Source organism: Plasmodium vinckei (assembly GCF_900681995.1).
Source record: "Plasmodium vinckei vinckei genome assembly, chromosome: PVVCY_09".
NCBI classification, from domain to species: domain Eukaryota; phylum Apicomplexa; class Aconoidasida; order Haemosporida; family Plasmodiidae; genus Plasmodium; species Plasmodium vinckei.
This window is the reverse complement of record NC_051301.1, coordinates 1,520,619-1,543,499: the sequence shown is the minus strand read 5'-3', so window position 1 is coordinate 1,543,499 and position 22,881 is coordinate 1,520,619. Positions and strand designations below refer to the sequence as shown.

Below are 22,881 nucleotides of genomic sequence, written 5' to 3'. Positions count from 1 at the left end.
ATACATGCATCCATAGCTTTTCAAACATTACAACCTTATTAAGTGTAAAACTAAGAGTGCATATATAATACACATCTCTTTCCTTTTGTTAAGTTGATATTGGACATGTTAAATTTTTTTTTTTGAAAATAACACATATATATATATTTACATAATTGTGTATTTAATTTTTTCATTTAGAAAATTCAATATAATCATATGCTACATACACATGCATATTTATTCTTTATATTTGACACCATTATAAAAATATATTATATATATATGTATTTTATAATTCAATCAAATAACTATCTTGATAATATTTTCCCTTTTGTTATTGTATATTTTTTTTATAGTTTTTCCTATTTTATTTGTTTTTTTTTTTTGTTCTTTTGAACCTATTTGTGTTTACTATTTTTTTTTTTTTATCTCATATTATTTATTCTAAATTTTTATAACATCAAATTATTATATATTTTGGATATATATAATTTTACAATTTTGGTGACTATCATTTTATATTTAATTAATTATGTTTTATAAACATTGCGGAATTTTATAAATATATAGAAATGGTATTTTTCACGGAGAAAAATAATATTACAACTAAACAGTATTATATATGCTTCATCCATTTTTGTATTACATTAATTTTTTATTTTGTAAACCGTAAGAGTATATATTATCCTTTTCCTTTAATCTGAATCGAAATATATAAATACTATTTTTATTATTTTTCCATAACAAAATATTACTCTTATTATTTTATCATTCCGATATACTAAACAATTTGATTTGTAAATTTTACCATAACTTTAAATTAAAAAAATTATATTATAAAGATAAAAGAATTATCTTACTTTTTTCTGTTTTTTTTTGTTTACTATTCATTATGTATATATTTTTATTTGATTTCCATAACCCCATCCAAATTTTATTTTTTTAATTTATAAATTTTACAAAAATAAATAAAATAATAGTAATGATAAAACGGTGCTAAATTTTCTAAAAAAGAAATAATATAACAGATCAAATTTATTTGCATATTTCTTATTTCTATTTATGATTCCAAACTAAAATCAATATTAATCATTGTCTGTTCTGTATCTCATCACCCCCATCATTTGTTTATAATTTGTTTTTTGTTACACACCAATTTTAAAGAAGTAAATTTGGAAATTCGTTCATGCAGTATTTCCGATAAAGGCATGGCAAAACAAGACAAACAATTTGATATGGCACAATACGTGATAAACTCAAAACAACTGTAACTATTATTTAAGCATATACAATTATACTAATAAGCAACCACATACTTAGACATATTTATATCTACACCATTGTTATGCATGTACAATTATTTTATATTAAGCTAATCAAATATTCTTTATATAAATTTACACATAATTAATAATGGAAAACAATTCAACAGAACATGATCCTTTAGCAGAGTATCGAAATATTAATAAAAAAAAATATGAGGATAGAATGATGAAAGAAAATGAAGAATTAGAAAAAGAAAGAATACAAGAAGAATTAAATCAAAAAATTCAAAATGAATATAATTATAAACAGTTACAAATCGAAAAAGATAGAGAATATTCTATACAATATTATAATGCAATAAATAATGTCAACCCATCTAATAATATACAAACTAATTATGGATCTGTTGTATTAAATAATTATACAGAGAGATTAATAGACCCTTCAAATTATTGGTATCAAGAAAATGACACAACACAAAGTTTATTAAATAATTCGGAACATCCATCAATTTTTCATAGAACAAGGTATTCCTTTTTTTCAAAGTAAAAATGTATCTATATATTTACACTACCTTCATGTTTTGCTTTCTTTTATTCCTCTTATTTACACATTTGATTAATAAAATATATTTTTATTTTTTTCTTCTTAGTAATAATTCCTCACTTTTTGGATGCAGTAAAACACAACTACTTTTAAATATTTTTCTTATTTTTATTGTCATTCTAATTATTATTCTGTTCGCTTTTTGATAAAATGAAAAACCATTTGTAATACTATTCTATTTTGTTATGATTATTTCATACACATTTTTTTTTTGTTTTTTTAATCTATTTTATATTTGCCATTTTGTTAAAAAGTTTAAGTTTTTTTTAAAAAAATTATTATTATTTTTACTATTTAAGTAAAATTATGAAAGTATTAAAAACATAATGCTTTTGTACATACATTGAAAAACTGTAATTATTATTTAAGACTTTGTTATATTTAAATTAATTGAAAAAAATTGTATACCATATTTTATATCCATAAAAAGCAACATCATAAACATAGAAAAAAAATATATATATATTCTCTAAAAAAGTATAAACTATATAAATATTGTCCCTTTTTGTCTTCCTTTTTATAATTATCTAAATTTATAGAAAATTCATATAGTTACAAACCCAATATACTTTTGTTTATAAATCAAATAAAATGAATATATCTTTAATTTTTTTTTTGGCATTTCTTTTTGTTCTGTCTTATCCATCAAATGCAGAGAAAAATAATCCTGGCTTTTGCCAAAAAACTCATCGAGGAATTTTGAAATATCGACAAAAAAAAGTATTAAAAAAATGTACTAAAAAAATGTCCAAGCACATAATAGCATATTAACATGCACATTCAAAAGTGATCATTCTCATATTTTGTAGGGGAAGAATGAATTTATTACTGTATCCGCTATTTTGAAAAGCGAGACCCTCGAGCTATACAAGTAATGAACATATAACTACACCGACTAATACAACAAAAATAAACAAATGAATATATATATATATATATATATATATATATATATAATTTATACTCACGTTTCCCTCTCACCATTTAGGGGATCAAAATTATTTGATACAATAAAACTATCTGAAGTTATAGCACCTCTTGAAATATTTTCAACAAATTCTGAATGCCTAGTTGCTAATATTAGTAAGCACATTCCCATTAAACAACTAAAGAAATAAAAAATGGATGTCATTTATACATTATCATGTGTATGTATATATATATTTATTTATGCATACATATAAATTCACTCTTTCTTTCTTAGTCAACAAAGATTCCGTTATGCTTTGGTTATAAAATATGAAATCATAAATTTAATATTTACTTAAAAAAAAAACAACATAACTCTCAATTAAATATTCTATATTGTTTATATATTATTTCATTTTGTTTTTACTATCATATAATAATTTGTTTTATTTTTATTTCATAGTTGTAACACGGAAGAGTGTTTAAACAATTGGGTATGCTATATATATGCCACTATTTCCTTGCATGATTATAAAATTATAATAACACACAATTATTTATACTTTTCCATCGTAGTGGATATTCATAACAAAACAAATAATTTGCTTAAACCAAGGGGAGATGAGAATAGAAAATGATGACACAACAATTGAAGAACAGCAATATAATGTAAAAAATAAAATTATAATAAATAAAACAAAACCCCACAATAATAATAACAACAACTGCTACCTTTATTGAATATTATTACAAATAAATATTACTTTATTAAAAATTGCAGATTTTAAACGGAGAAAATTTAGATGACATTGCCATTGATATACAAGACAATCTAGAGGACCTTACAAATGGTATGACGAAAAAAAAAAACAGCTACATAACATAAAAAAATTATAATTTATAATATTTCACATAAATATTCTTTTATTCATTTTTTAGTTTCCATAAAAGCAGAATCATAGAAAGCAACAATTTGAACATATTATAAACCTATATATATATTTCATATTTTTTATATTAAATTATTTTATAAATGTTTTGTGTTTTTCTCATCTCATAACATAGTTAAACTTTTTTTTACTTTATATTGTTATTATATATATATTCATATGTACAAAGGAGGCATATATATATCGTTGTCAAAAATAATTTTATTTAATTATCACATATATTTCTTAAAATAAGAAACTTGTAAAACACAATACATATTTATAAACACAAATTAAACAGCTAAATACAACTATATTCCATATCCATTTTTATAATAAAACTATTTTATGCATATTTTTTACTGACCCCTATAAAAAGTAAAAATATATACCTATATCCAATAAAGTTCAAAATATTTTATTTTATATTATCCATTTATATATATTTACAAAAAAAAAATTATATACTGCTTATTTAAAAATACAATGTCGTTGTTAAACAAATGATAGGTAATTAAATAATAATATATGCATATGTATACATACTAAAAAAAATAATAAATGAATAATTTAACGGATATATTATTACTATTCCAAAAATATACATATTATTTCAAAATATAAATCCACAAATTTAAAAAGAACAAAAAAAAACTTTCATAAATATTCTCACCCATTTTTTACTCATAATGTAGGTGATACAATATTTATATTATTATTATATAGGATAAAAGAAATCATAATTAAAAATATATAGTAATAAATATATATATATACTAAAATAATGAGGAACCATATTGGAAATATATATCTGTGTTATTTTCACCAGCATCATACTTTTTAAAAATTGATATTCTTATCATTAATACAACTACATTTGTTTTACATATTAATTTTTTAAAGTTTATTTAATCCGTTTGGCTAGTTTATTTTTGTCTGTTTTGTTTTTACCCCTTTCTATATTATACATTTTAAAACAACAATGGAAAATGATACAAATACATTAACAAAGGAAATTTTAATTCAGTTTGTAAACCATGAGAATAAAAGCACGGGACCTGTTATCAATGTCCCATTAACTATAACAAAAGAAAATTTGGATGAATTAATAAATGACCTTAAAAAAAAAAGTGAAGATTTTACTGAAGATGATTCAGAAGATGTTAATTATTCTTTTATGATTAATGATAAATTGCCATTAAAAAATAATTTATATGAATCAATAAAAAATAATAATATTAGTAGTGAAGATATATTATCAATAAAATATTTTCCTTTAAACATTTTTAAAGTCAAAAAAATTAATAATTGTAATTCTACATTGCCTGGTCATACAAATTCTATACTTTGTTTAGCTTTTAGCCCAAATAGTTCACATTTAGCTACCGGGTCAGGTGATAATACAGTTAGACTATGGGATATTAATACTCAAACTCCCATTGCTACTTTAAAAGATCATACTGATTGGGTATTATCTGTTTTATTTTCACCAGATAATAAATTTTTAGCAACAACTGGAATGGATAAAAATGTTTGTATATATGATACACACACTGGGAAATTATTAAATATATTAACAGGTCATAAAAAAGAAGTCACCACCTTATGTTTTGAGCCATTGCATTTACTCAAAGAAACCAACATCAAAAAAAATATTCATGAAAATAAAAAACAAAAAAAAGCAGAGCAGGAACTATCAAATGATAAAGATAATAAAATAACAAATGGGACCGAAAATGACCATCTTGGAAATGTAACAAATGCTTCCCATGATGATAATCCACCTGAACAGTCAGGTGAAATCCAGAAAGAACATGAACAAAAATCCAAAGCTGATAAAATGAAAAAAAGGAAAAAAACAGAATTTGAAAACGAAACAGAAACAATTTTAGAGACTAAATCAAAAGAGTGCTATTATATAAATAGTAGATTAGCAAGTGCTGGAAAAGATGGTATTATAAGAATTAATAATATTCTTAGCAATAGTGTAGATAAAATATTAACAGGTCATACAAATACTATAACATGTATATTATGGTCAGGTATAAATGAAAAAAACAGCAGAATTTATAGTAGTTCAAGAGATACAACTATTAAAATATGGAATGTATATAATGGTACATTAATTCACGATTTTAAAGGTCATAAACATTGGGTAAATACATTATCAATTAATTCTGAACGGATTTTAAAAAATGGCATATATAATTTAGATACTATAATAAATAAAATAGATATAGAAAACCATATTAATAAAAGTAAAAACATTTATAATAATTTTTTAAAAAATCAAAGTCATGAAAAATTAGTAAGTGGATCCGATGATGGTACATTACATTTAATTGAATGTTTAAAAAATGATAAATACAAATCAACCAGATTATTAGGTCACCAAAAACCAGTTATACATACACAATTTTCTCCCAATGGAAAATTTATTGCTTCATCATCTTTTGATAAAAGTATAAGAATATGGTCAGGTATCGATGGAACTTATTTGGCTGTTTATCGAGGTCATGTCGGACCTGCTTATAAAATTGCTTGGTCAATTGATAATAATTATATTGTTTCATGCAGTCAAGATAGTACTTTGAAGTTATGGAGAATTAATCATTTAGTTCCTCTTTTAAAAAAAAAGGAAGAAAATACTGACCAAACAAAAGATGACCAAAAAAATGACCAAAAAAATGAACAAAAAAATGAACAAAAAAACGAAAAAGAAGATAACACCCAAAATAACGATCAACCAAATGATGGAGAAGATGGTGAAGAAAAAAAAAAAAAAAAAGAAAAAGAAAAAAATGATAAAGCAAAAAGTAAAATAAAAACATTACTTGTAGATTTACCAGGTCATTCAGATGCTGTATATGCCATTGATTGGTCAAATGATGGAAAATTTGTGGCATCTGGGGGAAAAGATAAAGTTTTAAAAATATGGTCTCATTAAATTCAGAAAATCAATTAACTATATTTTTATATACACACATGCATGTACTGATTTACATATACATGCGAATCTTGGTCTTTAACTTCTATTCATTTTTTTTTTATTAAAAATATATTTGTAAATATTTACTTTGTTTTGTTCATTTTATAAATTTCCTTTTTAAAACTATATTTTTTTAATAATTAAAGTTTAATTAAATCATGAATTTTATTCTGAAATCTCCCTATTCACATTATTTTATATAATATAGGTAAATTTGAAATTGATCATAAAATATGGTCTGCCAATTCTTTGTGCTCATATAGCAACACTGACAACAGCTCTAAATGCTTTCTGGGAAATAGGACAAAACATAAAGTATGTATATGCATGTATATGTATATATGAAATAGAAATATTTATAAAAATAAATAAATTATGTTAAAATATTTCGCTACATTTTCCATACCTTTCCATATTTTTTAGAGCTTCCATTCTATCTATCATAAAATTCTCATCCTTCTCATAATCCTAAATTAAAAAAAAAGTCATGTCAAAAATATAGCTAGTCTATAATGAGCATATATACGAATAAAATAGAAATGAATAACATAGTTAACATTTTTTAAATTTAATCTGAAAAATTTACATTTATAGATTTATAATCCATATTAAGTTCTTCATCTGAAAGTAACCAATAACATACACATATAAAGATAAAAAAAAATAGTGTTTAAATTAATATGTTTGAACATGGCTAAGGTTGAAAATAAAATAGATAGATACACAAAATGAATAACCTAATACTTCTGTCCCATTTCTTAAGTTAGATAATTTGTCTTTGACGATTTTTATCTTGTCACGATAGAATCTGGCATAATACATGTGAAGAAATAAAACGATAATGAAAACCAAAATATTTATAACAAAATTAATATCTTACATAAATATTAATTTATTTTTTATTGATCTATAGAAAAGGTTATAAAACTATACATTTATATTTGCATATTTCATGCATATCTGATAGTTTTCCATTTTTGCAAACTATTCCTACCTTTCGTAAATGCTCAAAACTTTCTTAGAATTTTTTTTTTCACCTATTTATCAAAGTATAAGCATTTTTCAACCATATAAAAAAATAAAAAAAATCACCAAGTAGAAACACTAACATATAATGAAATAAAAAAAATCAACAAGTAGCAACACTAACATATAATGAAATAAAAAATTAATGTCTATACTTTTCTTCTTTCCAGGAGAATTACTTGTTAAATTATTTTTCCTGAATTAAATAAATTAAAATATTCATAATAGGTATATTTTTATTGTCTTTCTTTTTTTTTTCTTATTTTTCTAACTTATTAATTGGTGTTTCTTCTTGCTTTTTTTTGGTAGACTGAATTTTTTCCATTATATACTGAAAACAAAAAAATATATATGTCCATATTTATTATAATTATTTTATGATAAAAAACAACATCATATATTTTGTTCATCTCACTGATATGTCTTTTAAATTCGAATGAACATTTGACTTTATATTTGTATTATGCCAATCACCAATTTCCTAATTAATATTTGTAAAAAAATTAATAATACCATATTTTAAAAATGTATAAAAGGCCAACTGAATAATACATATGTTTACAATTTATCAAAAGCTTAACAAATATTGGAATATAATATAAAACAACCACCACATATTTCTGCACCTACTTTATCATTGTCATAATTTTCATCCATACAAAAACATGGCTTCCCTATTTCGCATATATAGCAGTATTCATATTTCACAATTCCAGTAGCATTTTTCTTAAAATTGTAAAAAATTTCAAATTTATAATAATATATTTCGATATGTATAAATATAATCCCTTTTTCATACTGGATAATTATATTCTTTTTGCTCTTTTAAAAACAAACCTCATTATTCCGATGTTGTGCAGAAAAATCCAAATACTCCTCATCAACTAATTCACAACCCCGTTTGACATTCCTTTCACTCCTATCATCATTAGTAGTGTCACTATTATTGGATTCATTAGTACATCTTAAATTTTTCAAACTTTCTATACTGCTTGTATTTTCTTTACTAAAATTAGTATGGCCTCTAAAAACAGGATCGAAGAATTCATTCCTCAAACCTCTCACAATATTGTTATGTCCCCTATCCTGTTTTTCTTTATAATTATTTTTTGAAACCTCATATAAACAATGGTTATAAACATTTTCTACTATATTATTTCGAACCTTTTCATTTTGTATATATTTTTTTTTTAAATTAAATTTGTTTTTATCGAAAACAGCTTGCTTTATTCTTTCTATAAAAAGCAAATAGAATTAAAAAATGGCAAAAAAATGGTAAGCAAATGGACAGACAATATAGCATAAATTTTTAAGCAGTTTTCATACTGTATTCTGATAGCGTGTTCATCTCATCATACAGATTATCCTTTCTTTTCAAATGCTATATATTAATAATAATTTTCAAACATAATAATTAAAAGTTTGCCATATATTCACCCTGCGGTACTTAAAGTAGACAGACAAAAAAATACCCAAAATATATATACATACAAATCATAAAACAGACTTAAAAATAAATGAAAAAATGCTTTTTTTTATTATTTCATTCCATTATTTATTAGAGCTAATTATTAATTCCCTTTTTTTATATAGATAATATTCTTTAAAAAAAAAAGACTCTCCAAATCATTTTTTTTTTTTAAATCCATACCAATATGTCACACACACATAAATGCGTATACCAAATTTTATTATATCACTAAATTAGTTCAAAGTATGAAATATTATCTTTAATTTAACTATTGTTTTTATTCGTCAAACATAATTGTCATCATATGCAAAGCTAACCGAAAACCTTATTAAATAGTAATAAAAATTATATGACTGTTCATAAAAATGTGATAATAATAATAATAATAATTGGGAGTCATTCATATTACCATTTTCCAAAGTATAAACTTTTCACTATTTACAAAATGGACTTTCAAATTGTGAGAAAAAAAATGGAAGGGAAAAATCCCTATTCACAGTATAGAGACCTCCCTTATTTTTGTATAGCAAATGTTTGGAGAAAAAAATTATTTAAAATTTATTTTTTGTAACTATATGATGAAATATATTCCAACTTATTAATTAATTTATTTTTGTCATTTTTTTCTTTACAATATTTCTGAAATTTTAAATATATATTCCTATAAAGTTTATGTTATAAATTATATCCAACCGCATATATGACATAAAATATTTTCACTTAAAATCGGTGAAGTAATAAGACTATAAATTTATGTATACATATATTTTCATTTTACAACGTATTACCATATTATATAGGTAGGTGGCATCTTTTACTTAAACATGAATAAAATTCCCATAAAAATATGATATTTTAATGAATTAATTTTTTTTTAATTCTTTCTATCATTTTTTTTTTTATTTCATTTGGTATTAAAGTGAAAATTTTTTTTTTATTTTTTTCAACATTTTTATACTTTCTATTTTCACTGCCATATATATTTTTTTTTTCTGGCCTTTCTTCAATGGGCTAGCCAACATATTACTCTCCCAATTTCCCCTCATCCTTCAACTCCTTCCATCAAAATTATTATGACTATCAATATGTAGAATTCCATTTTTGTATAAATGCATGAATGCATAAATTAATATGATGAAGCAGTTATACATACATATTATATCACCAAATTAAAATCCTTTCACTATTATTTCATAACTTTTTTTTGTGTAGCTAAAATATATTAATACAAAATGATAAGCCATGAACTAGATTATCTTAAGTACATAATATATGACGCATTTGGTCAGCGTTGTAGTGAAATAGTTGAACTTATTTTACTTTATGGAAATAAATTAAGCATGAATGAAATAATTAATCTATCTAACTATGACTTTAGTATGATCAGGAATATAATTTTATGCTTACTAATTCATAACATTCTAGATTTTCGAATTATTTACAACAAAACTATTGAATGTACTCATAATTCCACAACACAAGATAATGAAAAAATCAATTATATCAATATAGAAAGTGAAAAAAAAAAAGAATACAACAAAAATACAGATAACATATTATTTAATAGTGATAATGAAACAGAAGCAGATAAAAAAACAACAACAAATGTACCAATAGATACAGAAATACATTTTTTATCAGATCTTGAAAATTATAAATATATAAAAGGTTGTAAATGCTCATCATGTATATGTAAAATAAAAAGAGTAGAATATTATGTAATTATTAGAAATATTTATATTTTAATTAGATATTCTTCTATGCTATATTATATTCACCCAACATGTATTAAAGGGGTAGATACTCATTCATCTGAACATCTAAATAATAATACCTCACCATCAAATAATATCACTACATCAACAGTTTCAAATTCAATAACAAACCCTCCTACCATTTCTACAAATTCAAATCCTATTAAAAATATTCCAACATCATATAATATGCCAAAATGTGTAAATTATAATTTTTTTACAACAAATATTATTGCCGATACAGCATGTATATATAATAATGATATGACAAAAGTAGAATCAGATTATAATATCAATTATTTATCTGATAAATATCGAAATAGTTCGTATATAGAAGATGAAGAAGTAAATAAAAATTATCTAACAAATTTTATTGAAAAAGTTATACTCATAAGAATAATAAAAAATGGAAGAGTAACTTTAGATGATTGTTTGAAAAATATAAAACTTGATGAATATGTTGAAGTTTGTAAAAAAGATATATCAAATATTAGCAAAAATAAATTACGATTAATTTTTATACAATTATTAAAAAAAAATATAATAAAAAAATGTAAACAATTCAATGAGCATATCTGTGATAATAAAACTAAATCACCAGAAAATAATATTACCTTTAACACATCACTTAATTATATTGATACAAATTATGAACTGACAGACAAACAAATTTCCTATACCTCCCATAAGTATATAAATAATCCAAATAATATTGATGAACAACCCTTTTTAAACTTTTCAAAAAAAAATGGCATAAACACACAAACACCTATCAATACACAAGTAAACGAATATAATAATTATGAGCAGAATCAAAATGTAGAAAAAAAAAGAAACCACTATACATCCTGTGTTGGTCAAATTGAAAATGATTTGATAGACTCATCTGATTTTACTAATAATATTAACATAATAAACTCAGTCAATGAATATGAAAAAAAACAAATACAAAACTCGCCAAACAAAAAATCAAAAACAAATCGTAATCACAATATCTTATCATATAATGAAACAGAATGGCAACATAATTACATTGATAGCAATTTTAAAAACAATAATAATAATAATAATAATAATAATAATAAAAATAATCAAAATGAATATCGAACGAACATAGATGAAAAAACAAATTTAATCGCAAGTGACCAATATAGAATAAAAAAAGAAGTGACACAAAATAATATTATAGAACATCTTGATAATCCATATACTTATTTTCAAGTCAATAGTGAAGTATTAACATCCCTATATTTAAAACAAGAATGTTTTAATTTTATTTCATATTACTATAATATGAATGACATAGCTAAATGTATTTTATTTTTTTTATTAAATAATATACAATTAAATTATTCAGAAGATGAAAATAAATTTAATGATACTGTCTCATATTCAACTTATGAGCATATAGAAAAATATGTACATTCAAAATTAAAAAGTAAAAAAATAAATATCGATAAAAATATGATTCTACAAAATTTAAATATATTAATAAAATATCCTGATCAATTAATTACTGTAAGATATAATGATATAATTACATATGCAGTTGATTTTAATAATATTAAATTTATCTATCAAAAAAAAATAACAACAAATATGATTGAAAATATGAATGGATTAGATGCTCTAAGAATTTGGAATTTTCTTATTTACACACCTGATCATAAATATAATGATGAAATTATTAGTGAAAATGTTTTAATCCCTTTAAATGATATTAGAAAAAAATTATATAATCTATTATATAGTGGATATATTAAATGCCATGAATGCAATAATAATAATACTACTAAAACTTATATTAAACATTCACTTTCTTTTTCTTCAAATCTATATTATACAAATAATCAAGTAAATGAAAATCTATTTACTGTAGCAAAAAATATATTTGTCAGACGGAATTTTGAAAACAATGAAATTAATACATTACATAATAAGTCTAATATATGTCTAACTGAATTTGATCAAATCATTGATACTGATTTTTCTCATAATCAAAATAGTAACACTCTTGAAAATGATACAAAATTAAATTCTAAAAATTTAATTGATATCACCTCTTCAGAGTTTTCAGATACTCATCCCAATAATACTACCACAAATCGAAACATCAATCAAAATAAAAAAAAAAACATCACTTTAACAGATAGAGAATATGCCGTAGACTACTTAGAAATCAGTCTCATTAATATTGACAAACTTATTTTTATATTTAACTCTTAACTTAGTTTACTCTTTTTAGTAATACATACATTTGTTTTGTTCCATTACTTTTTCCTTTTTTTTTTTTGTTAGCAACTGTGCATAAGCGCTATACATTCGCAAACCTTCACAAAGGCTAAGCCAACTTTAAATTCACAAACTGTCAACTAAATATTTCAACATTTATTTAAATTATTCAAAAATTGTTATGTGCCATGCTACTACTATTTCACACCTTTTTATAAATGCATATTGTCCGATTAAACATCCCAGTGTCTCTCTTCCCCTTTCCATCTTCTCTCCTCCCATCTCTTTTCACATCCGCTTTAAAATCTGTCTTATTTATCAAAACAAATTTAGCAACATTATTATAAAACCCTTGTGCAATATCATCAAAATTTGTATAATTCATTTTAAGTTCTTTTTTTTTTTTTAAAAAAAATATTCTTTCATTTTTTTTTAACTTATATTTTATTTCTCTATGATACTCTAAAATAAAATACCCACCATTTTTCAGCAATTTATAAACTAAATCAAAAAATAAAATTAACTTAGTATCACCATAATTTAAGTGTATCCATTTCAAAACAGAAAAACAAATAATTACATCATATTTATTCTGAACATTTTCAAAACATTTATCAAAAATGTTGGAACATGAAAAGTATATATTAAAGGGAAACTCATTTTGACAAACCTCTAAATTGTCTCTACTCCTTTTTTCCTCATTTTGACAAACCTCCAAATTATGTCTACTCCTTTTTTCCTCATTTTTCTCAACCTCCTTTAATGTGATCTCTTCATACAAAAGGTAAACCTCATTAAATATATCCCTCTCTGTTTTTAAAAAATGTTTATTTAAAAGAAAAGGTAGCATATGCTTTTGCTTATTATATATTAAAATGAAATCAAAAAACAATTTCAATATAGATACATTTTTATTAATTATATTAAAATCGATATCTATCCCATTAACTGTTTTACATTTATATTTTAAACTTAATAAAAATGTAACTATTCCATAATTACATCCTATATCTAAAATTGTCTTATCCTTAAATATGTCTTTAATTAAATTATCTATATTACATAATCTATAATCATCAATTTTGTCTTTTCTTTCATTTTGACATTCCGTTATTTCACACACTTGTATTTTTTTTTTTAATTCATTTGATAATATATTATTTTCTTTATCTTCTTTACATATAATTTTTCTATTCATATATCTTTCAAAAAAATAATTTTGATAATTTCCATGTAAGCAAATTTTACGCTTTTTCCCATTTTCTTCTTTTTCACAATTTTCGCTATATAGTATATCCTCGGAACTTAGCTTAAAGCAATTTAATATTTTCTTAAATTTTTTTTTTTCTACTTTTTCAAAAATGCAAATAGCCATTTCCAATTAGTTTGATTTGCCAATTAGTTTGATTTATCGACTTAGCTTAACTTATCAACATTATTCATCGTTTTATTTTACTTTTCTTATGTCACTTCAAAATGTAAATACTTATAATAAGCCAAGACGTGATTAAATTATTCTCATACTCATCCCTATTTCTCAAGGCAATATTATAAATATCATTATCGATATTTTATCAAAATAAAATAAACAATAATAATATCGATTATTAATAAGCTGACAAATTATATGGAATATATATATAAGTGTGTGTAAAATAAATATATTACTATTCCCTTAATAAACACTATTTTACACACAAAATAAAGTTAACTACTATATAAGCATATACATAACAAAATAAAGGATTGAAAATTATTCTGCTACTTTTAAACACAAACAAATCGAAACGTATTATGGATAAACCCCATACAAGTGGAAAATATCCATATTTTCTATGCATATATATATTATTTTTTAATTTGAAACAAGCCTTTAAATATAATTTGTTAATACATTATTATATTAAAACGAAAAATATAGTTCTTATACTTTTTTTTATAATAATTGATAATACAAAATAATTCATATTAAAATTATTATACATAAGTTATTTTACAACAAATGCTAAATTATGTATATCCTTAAACCACATTTCCTTTTAGTAATATAAAATTACATATCCTATATTTTTTATACAAAATATTTTCCATATATAATATTTCTCAATTATTTACATGCTAACATAAATTATATTTCCCCCTAAAATTATATATATTTTTTACCCACAGACAAAAAACTGATAAGCCCGAAAAAAAAAAATATCCATATCAAAAAAAAACTTAATAAAATATTTAACACAAATTTTATGGAACACTACAACATTCATTTTTTATTGTAGAATAATATATGCATATTCCATTTATTTATTCATTTATTATTTAGTTTGTATATTTATTATATGTAAAAAACAAGAATAATATTAGTTCCCCCTTTGTGAAAACTACATAGGGCAATCCATGTGTGTATAACTTGTAACACCTTTACACATTTTTATTTGTATTTATCATTTCATAATTATTATATGTTTTATTTATATTTTTATGTTTATTATTTTTTAATTTTTTAACAATAAAATTATTTGACCATTTATTAGTTATGTTATTATTATTTACAATTTTTTTGTATACATGATTTAAATCATTTTGCATTCTGCAAAAGTATTATCAATACATTTTTATATACTCTCCTAATTTTTATAAAATTACATATATTTGCACACAATCCGATTATACTATTTTTATGCACAAGTCATAAGCTTTTTGTTTTCATATATTTCTCGGACTCACAAATTTAGATATATACATATATATAATATATATTGTTTGTCTTTATAGACTTTTATTAATTCGTTATTTTCCGTATTATTCTAGCCCATTTCGCAATAATACTCCTATTTCTGTTCTTATTCCACTATTTGTTTTGTTTTTTTTTTTTTTATGTTTTTTTTTGTTACACAACTCACCAAATTATATGATCATATTTTATTTGAATTATTTCCCTTTTTCGCTGTACATACTAATAAAATGTACATTAATAATATATCCCGTCGTTCTATTAATGACACAAATTTTTTACAACAAAGAAAAATAAAATTTGGTAATATAAAAAATTCAGTTATTAATTATATTATTAAAAAATCGTTAAATTATAATAATACTCTTACACAATACTATAATTTAAATGAATTAAATAATTTTAAAAAGTCTATAAAAAATATGAACAGTCATAATTTTTTGAATAATAAAAGTGTATGCTATATAAAAAATTTTTTACATTTAAATCGTAAATATCATGCACAAAGACAACATATATCCACTTTTATAAAAAAAAAATACACATTATCTTTAATTAAAAGAAGAAAAAAAATTATACCCAATAATTGTTTTAAATCTGGAATCCATATAAATAATATATTCAAATCAAATTCTTTACCTATATCCTATAATTTCAAACTCTTTTTACAACCCAATCAAACACAATTAAATAATATTATTAAGCGTGATCAAATTAAAAACTTTAAAATACTTATAAATAAGTCATTTTATTCTTCCACAACTATACATGATGGAATAAACACACACACATTTCATACCAAAAACATAATTCAATATAATAATAAAAAATATAATACTTACAAAATTAAAAAAAAATTACTAAAAGGAAGAAATATAAATACAGCTATAAATTATGCCCACAGAATACAGCTATTGAGAAGGACGATAAAAAAAAAAAAAAAAAAATGGCTTAACAAATTAGTAAAAAAAAAAAATAATAGTAAAATAATAAAATTACAATTAAATATCCAAAAAAGACAAAACAAAAAATGTCTTAAAAATTATCCAACGAATAGAAAACATAATTGTGATATATATAAAAATAATTTTAAAAATCCCAAGCGCCCCAAATGGGATACTATGCAAAATCTCAATACTCTTGATGTTGAAAATAACAACCATATAGACGATAATTATTTAAATAAAACCCTACAAGACACAAATCATAATCAAACCAATAGTGATAAAACATCCTATAAAAAAAATAATAATTTATCAAAAGAATTTGATAATAATACTGATGAAAAGACATCACAAGAAAAAGCAGAAAAAAATTTAAAAAAACATGATTTACTATTAGTAGCTCTATCTGGTTGTATTCCATTTATTTGTTTTGGTTTTATCGATAATTCTTTTATGATAATTTCAGGAGATTTATTTGATTCAACATTTTGCACAATTTTAGGATTAAGTACAATGGCTGCTGCTGGTCTTGGAAATCTAACCAGTGATGTCTTGGGAATATTTATAGGAGGCTATATTGAAAAAATGATTGTATGTATTGGATTCCCTAGAATAAATTTAACAAATAAACAATTAAAAATGAATCGAACACGAAAATATTACTACTTAGGTAGTGCAGTAGGTATTGCCATAGGATGCTTACTAGGCATGGTACCCTTACTCTTTATAGATAGCACAAAATTAGAAGAAAAAAAAAATAAATTTAAAAAAAAAAAAAAAAAAGAACAAGAACTACAACATCCAGAAAAACATACACAAGAAATTCATAATGATAATCAAAATTCAAATAAAAAATTAATCGAATTTGTATCAAAAAAATTGCCACAATATATTAATTCAAGTTATGCATTTTTATTTATTTTTGATAAAAATAAAAATCAATTTTACACACTAATTAATAATAACCTTATTTATATTCCTACTACTCATGATATAATATCTAAAGCACATATAAAAAAACAAATTGTAAATTATTATAATCATAATCTAACCAATATATATACAAACCCATTTGATATGACAAATATGAACAAGCAAGGTGATTTGCAATCCGTTCTAAATAAATCAAACCATGCACAGGATGAAAATAATAATAATTATGAAATCGCAAAAATCAATGACGCCTTTTTCAAACATCATGGAATAAATGCCAATCAAGTTTTAATTGCCCCTGTCTTTGGAACAAATGTAACAACAAAGACAAACAAATGCATACATATCACAAAAATAGTTCATACCATATTTAACAATATACAACATATAAATTAAATTCCCTATTTCATTTTTTCATTTTTATTTTATAACTTTTTAGGAATCCATAATTGCAATAATAACAGTAGTTAATTCAACAAAAAAAATCCCATTTTCAGATAAAGATTCTCATTTTCTAAATTTATTTTCATCTCATATTTCTAAAGAAATAGAAGGAAAAAGTGACCTTGATACATCACTAAGGTTTGAGAAAAAAAACACATTTAATATTTATATTTTCATTTATAACAATGTTATAAAAAATGTACATTTAAAAAAATAATAAGTTGTAATAACTCAAAAATTGTAAAAAAAAATTTAATTATTTGTTTTTAGGCTATGTAAAAATATTATATATAACTAAAAAAAGGCAAAATAAATATAGACAAAAAAATATATAATTCCAGACACATTTAAATTGATATAAGCTGGATAATCATTAAATCCATTTCCTTTCTTATTCTTTTCCATTTTTGAAAATTTTTTATCTATACATATAACTAATTTTTATAAGAAACTCCTATTTTATTTTTAAACAAATCTAAACATGCTTTTGTTTTTTTAAGTATCCATCTGTAAAGAAAAGAAAGTCTCGATATTAGTCAAAAGTATCCACATAGTTGTGTATATATAGTGATACTAATATATTGTCATATTTCTTACCTTTCAAAACAAACACATTATGTGCCAAATCTAAATTTGCTCGCTTATGGGTAATACGAATTATTGACAAATTTTTAAAAAACTCGTTTTTTTGAATGTTCTCAAAAATGGCTCGCTCGTTTTTGCTCTCCATAGCTGACGTGGACTCGTCCAGCAACAAAATCTGAAAAAATCGAAAAAAAAGTGAAAAAAAATGAAAAAAAAACAAAGTATCAATCAGTTAGTATAAATAAGTTAATAAACAAGCTTGACACATGAAAACACTTCTATACATGCTTAAGCAAATTTTACTTTGGGAAAATGTATCAAAGCTCGGGCTATACATATCTTTTGCTTTTGAGATGCTGTCATTAATTCTGAGGTATTTGATATGGCTGTCTCATATCTTTTTCGTAGTCTACTTATAAATTCATGACTAGTACAACATTTTGAAATATTTATTAAATCAAGCATATCAAAATTTGTATTATCTTTTATTCCATATGTCATATTTTCTCTAATTGTTTTTTTTAATAGCTTAGAATTCTGTTCAACATAAGTTATTTTATCAAATATTTCACGATTAGTATAATTATTTAATAATTTATTATATAAATATATTTTTCCCTTTGATGATTTATATAAATTTAAAATTAATTTTAAAATTGTTGATTTTCCTTCTCCACTTTTTCCTAATATAACATTATTAGTTCCTTTATTTATTTTGAAATTTATATTTTTCAATACATAATTATTATTATCCATATTTGATGGATATTTAAAGTACACACCTTTAAACTCTAATACAACATCATCATTTTTGTCTCTACATAAGGACATACTATTATTTGTTTCATTTTCCTTCGTCACTGTTTTATCTACTCTCTCTATTTTTTCCATTTTAGTGTCACTTTCAATATTTTTATTTTTCTCCCCTTGTAGATATTCACTTAGCATTTTAATTATTCCACTATTCTGATCAATGATATCACATATCTCAATGTAATAATCCAAAATGTCTATACACGAATAAATATTATTAACATAAAAAAATAAAGAAGTAAAAGTTTTACTGTCCAACTTATTTTGTGAAAGTAAACTACCTCCCTTTAGTAAAATAAAAACATATGTTGTAGTTACAAACAGTTTACTAACTAGCATATGCAACAAATTAAATTGTTCTTTCTTTTTCTGAAGGTTTAAAATATTATTTAAAGACATTGAATATTTATTATATTCATGGGATTCGGTAGAAAATAATTTTATAATGTTAATATTTTTAAAAGACTCCAAAGAAATACTAGCATTCTTATTCTTTTCTTTATTTATATGTGTCATCCCTTTCCTCTTAAGCTTATATGATATAATTGTTAAAACAGAGGAAATACAAAAAAAAATAAATATTGTTTTTGTTAAACTTTTATTTAAATAATATAAATATGAAAAATTTAAAACTATAGAAAAAAAATTACGTATAAACGGATTTATATAATATGCTATAATATTTGAAAAATCATAAGCTTCTAAAGTTAATCTATTTATAACACTATTATGATCTACTTTATCAAAATATTCATATTCTTTATTTATATATATTTCAAATAAAATATTTTTCACTCTTTTTAAGGAATAGCAGCTAGCTCTCATAAATATACTATTCCTCAACATACACAACCCCAAACTTATAACTCTTATAATTACACAATTAAATAAGTTAAACATAAAATTATCAAATACTTTATTTGTTAAATTACTAAATAATATGTTGTCATATCTTGGAATAATTATACTTATTACCCCACTACTCAACATTGTAAATATTGTTGAAAAAAATATTTTTTTTTCCCATAGATAATTTTTACATATCCATATAAAATTTACCATATTATCATCTAATATATATCTTCGAAATTTTAATAAAAATCTAGAACCAACAAAATTATAATTGTCTCCTACTTTGCATAATTTGTTATCCTCTTTAGTTGTCTCAGATACACTTGAATATGCTCTACACATTTTCCCATTATTTTTCCCATTATTTTTATAAAACAATTTCCATATTTTTAATCTATCTCTCAATTGTTTATTCTCAAAGAATGTCTTATCATTTCTTTTTCCATTTTTATATAACAACCTATATCTTTTAATTTTGTTTATATGTGCCTTAATGAAAAATGCTTTCTCTCTTTCTTTGTGTACACACCTTTTTCTGCTGCTTTCAAAACATGATTTTCCTTTATTTGCAATTTTAAAATATTTTTTATTATAAGGTAGATTACTATGATTTATTATAAATTTATTATTCCCTACATTTACAATCTTTTCTTGTTTGCATTTAATTTGATTTCTCTTATTTAATAATGTAAAAAAAACTAATAAAAGGAAATAAACATTTTTGATTTTTTTCATTTTAAACTTTCCTAATCAATGCTACAACCACTTTATTATATTTTTCAAATTATAATTTTGGTGTTAATATTTCCTCATGTGTTTTACACACAAATTAGAGCTTTTAAATTTATCTCTTCGTGTTACCCTCAAACATTTTCTATTCATCTTTTGGATTCTCTCTAAATATATATATATAATAAACATACATAATATTTCCAACCATTTATCAAATACTTATATATATTACAAATTAACAAATATTCCTAAAACTTTTAGAGCATACATATGGTTAATCACTCGAAATATGCAAAAAAAAAATTATTTATTTTTTCCATACATATATATAACTTGAAAATTATTATATATTATCAGACTTATTAAATAATATTCTTAATTTTTATTTGTAAAATATCATATATTACTTTGATCTTGTATTTACCATTTTTCTCATTCTCAAATAGTATAACTTTTTGTTATTTTTCAAAAAAAAAAAAAAAAAAATATAACTTTTTTTCCCACCTTTTAATAGCTATTTATGTTAATCCATTATAATTGCATATAATATATTTCTCTATAAATTTGATTAAGTAATTTCTCTCCTTTTATCTTTACTATATCATATAAAACTTTCCAAAATGCATAACAAAAAAGAGAGCAATACAACACTATTACTATCAAATTAAGCAATTATAATTTTGTAAAAAATTAGCTATAACCAAGTTGTAATATGCACACATATGTATTTCTTATATTCATTACACATTTTTAATGCCAATTTAATTATGTTTTTTTTTTAAAAGGAGTTATATCCTTATGCTTTTTTTAACCTTTAAACCATTTAATTAGGAGCTACTATAATTGTATATATTCTCGTAATAATTTTATAAAAACAAAACACTAACCATGTTCTTAATTATAGTAGCAAAATACAATTGAACAGTATATGATGTTATATCCATTGTGTGTATAAAAACACAAAAATAAGTTTACAATTTTTTACTCCCTAAAACATATTTTTACCTTTTATTTAATTTTTCTACAAATATATATCTATGCATTTTTATACTATAATCATCATATAATTCCATATTTTATGCCATACCCCATTACTAGTATAATTGTACATAAACAAATTATTTACAATTTCCATAATATTTATACTTATAAGAAATAAAGAATAAAAATTTATATAAAAATATAAGTCCTAAAAGTATTATTACAAACTTTGCCTTATGTTACAAAAAAAAAGAGAAAGAAAACAAAAATTTCCACATTTGTACTTAAACAAAAATATATATTTCTGCATTATTTTACATATTTTTATGCTATATATATATATAATATAATAAAAATTGTGAATAAGCTTATTTACGATAAAGTGTTTTTTTTTTTTAAGTTTTATATTATCCATTTTTTGTGTAGCATATTTAATTGCTAAAAAATTTCCACCTATTCTCAAATATATTTTTCCATTATATATCACCCATATAACTCATGCTTGTCAAAAAAAAAAAAATAAATACCATAGGTAATAATAATTATATATATACACAAAAAAATATCCATTACTAATTGCAAGAAATAAACCAGCATATATAATAATAATAATTTCTCCGTTAAAAATATTACATACATATATATATAATGTATATATGGTCCTTCTCTCTAAAAAAATTGGTACTATGTAATAATCCC

General features: G+C 22.0%; 8 protein-coding genes across 8 annotated transcripts; 5 read left to right on the top strand and 3 right to left on the bottom strand.

Annotated features, from left to right (window-relative positions):
• Window positions 1-1,395: 1,395 nt before the first annotated feature.
• On the top strand, window positions 1,396-2,000 carry PVVCY_0904450 (conserved Plasmodium protein, unknown function; the record flags this gene model as incomplete). Its single annotated transcript, XM_037634372.1, has 2 exons — window positions 1,396-1,775; window positions 1,901-2,000. 2 exons carry the CDS (start codon window positions 1,396-1,398, stop codon window positions 1,998-2,000), a joined length of 480 nt encoding a protein of 159 aa, XP_037490474.1.
• Window positions 2,001-2,445: 445 nt separating this feature from the next.
• On the top strand, window positions 2,446-3,725 carry PVVCY_0904440 (conserved Plasmodium protein, unknown function; the record flags this gene model as incomplete). Its single annotated transcript, XM_008626781.1, has 8 exons — window positions 2,446-2,574; window positions 2,664-2,725; window positions 2,843-2,937; window positions 3,059-3,083; window positions 3,227-3,257; window positions 3,340-3,432; window positions 3,545-3,614; window positions 3,703-3,725. 8 exons carry the CDS (start codon window positions 2,446-2,448, stop codon window positions 3,723-3,725), a joined length of 528 nt encoding a protein of 175 aa, XP_008625003.1.
• A 949-nt stretch (window positions 3,726-4,674) lies between these two features.
• PVVCY_0904430 (ribosome assembly protein 4, putative) lies at window positions 4,675-6,639 on the top strand (the record flags this gene model as incomplete). Its single annotated transcript, XM_037634371.1, has 1 exon — window positions 4,675-6,639. The coding sequence occupies one exon, from the start codon at window positions 4,675-4,677 to the stop codon at window positions 6,637-6,639; it is 1,965 nt and encodes a 654-aa protein (XP_037490473.1).
• Window positions 6,640-6,905: 266 nt separating this feature from the next.
• Window positions 6,906-9,055, bottom strand: PVVCY_0904420 (conserved Plasmodium protein, unknown function; the record flags this gene model as incomplete). Its single annotated transcript, XM_037634370.1, has 11 exons — window positions 6,906-6,972; window positions 7,088-7,149; window positions 7,268-7,302; window positions 7,419-7,489; window positions 7,676-7,718; window positions 7,863-7,903; window positions 7,980-8,038; window positions 8,123-8,188; window positions 8,338-8,433; window positions 8,545-8,942; window positions 9,034-9,055. The coding sequence occupies 11 exons, from the start codon at window positions 9,053-9,055 to the stop codon at window positions 6,906-6,908; spliced, it is 960 nt and encodes a 319-aa protein (XP_037490472.1).
• A 1,355-nt stretch (window positions 9,056-10,410) lies between these two features.
• PVVCY_0904410 (conserved Plasmodium protein, unknown function) lies at window positions 10,411-13,158 on the top strand (the record flags this gene model as incomplete). Its single annotated transcript, XM_008626778.1, has 1 exon — window positions 10,411-13,158. One exon carries the CDS (start codon window positions 10,411-10,413, stop codon window positions 13,156-13,158), a length of 2,748 nt encoding a protein of 915 aa, XP_008625000.1.
• Window positions 13,159-13,366: 208 nt separating this feature from the next.
• Window positions 13,367-14,539, bottom strand: PVVCY_0904400 (bicoid-interacting protein BIN3, putative; the record flags this gene model as incomplete). Its single annotated transcript, XM_008626777.1, has 1 exon — window positions 13,367-14,539. One exon carries the CDS (start codon window positions 14,537-14,539, stop codon window positions 13,367-13,369), a length of 1,173 nt encoding a protein of 390 aa, XP_008624999.1.
• A 1,589-nt stretch (window positions 14,540-16,128) lies between these two features.
• Window positions 16,129-18,436, top strand: PVVCY_0904390 (conserved protein, unknown function; the record flags this gene model as incomplete). The annotated part of the gene is made up of 2 exons (XM_008626776.2): window positions 16,129-18,090; window positions 18,215-18,436. The coding sequence occupies 2 exons, from the start codon at window positions 16,129-16,131 to the stop codon at window positions 18,434-18,436; spliced, it is 2,184 nt and encodes a 727-aa protein (XP_008624998.2).
• A 258-nt stretch (window positions 18,437-18,694) lies between these two features.
• PVVCY_0904380 (ABC transporter B family member 3, putative) lies at window positions 18,695-21,204 on the bottom strand (the record flags this gene model as incomplete). Its single annotated transcript, XM_008626775.1, has 3 exons — window positions 18,695-18,726; window positions 18,817-18,979; window positions 19,108-21,204. 3 exons carry the CDS (start codon window positions 21,202-21,204, stop codon window positions 18,695-18,697), a joined length of 2,292 nt encoding a protein of 763 aa, XP_008624997.1.
• Window positions 21,205-22,881: the final 1,677 nt, after the last annotated feature.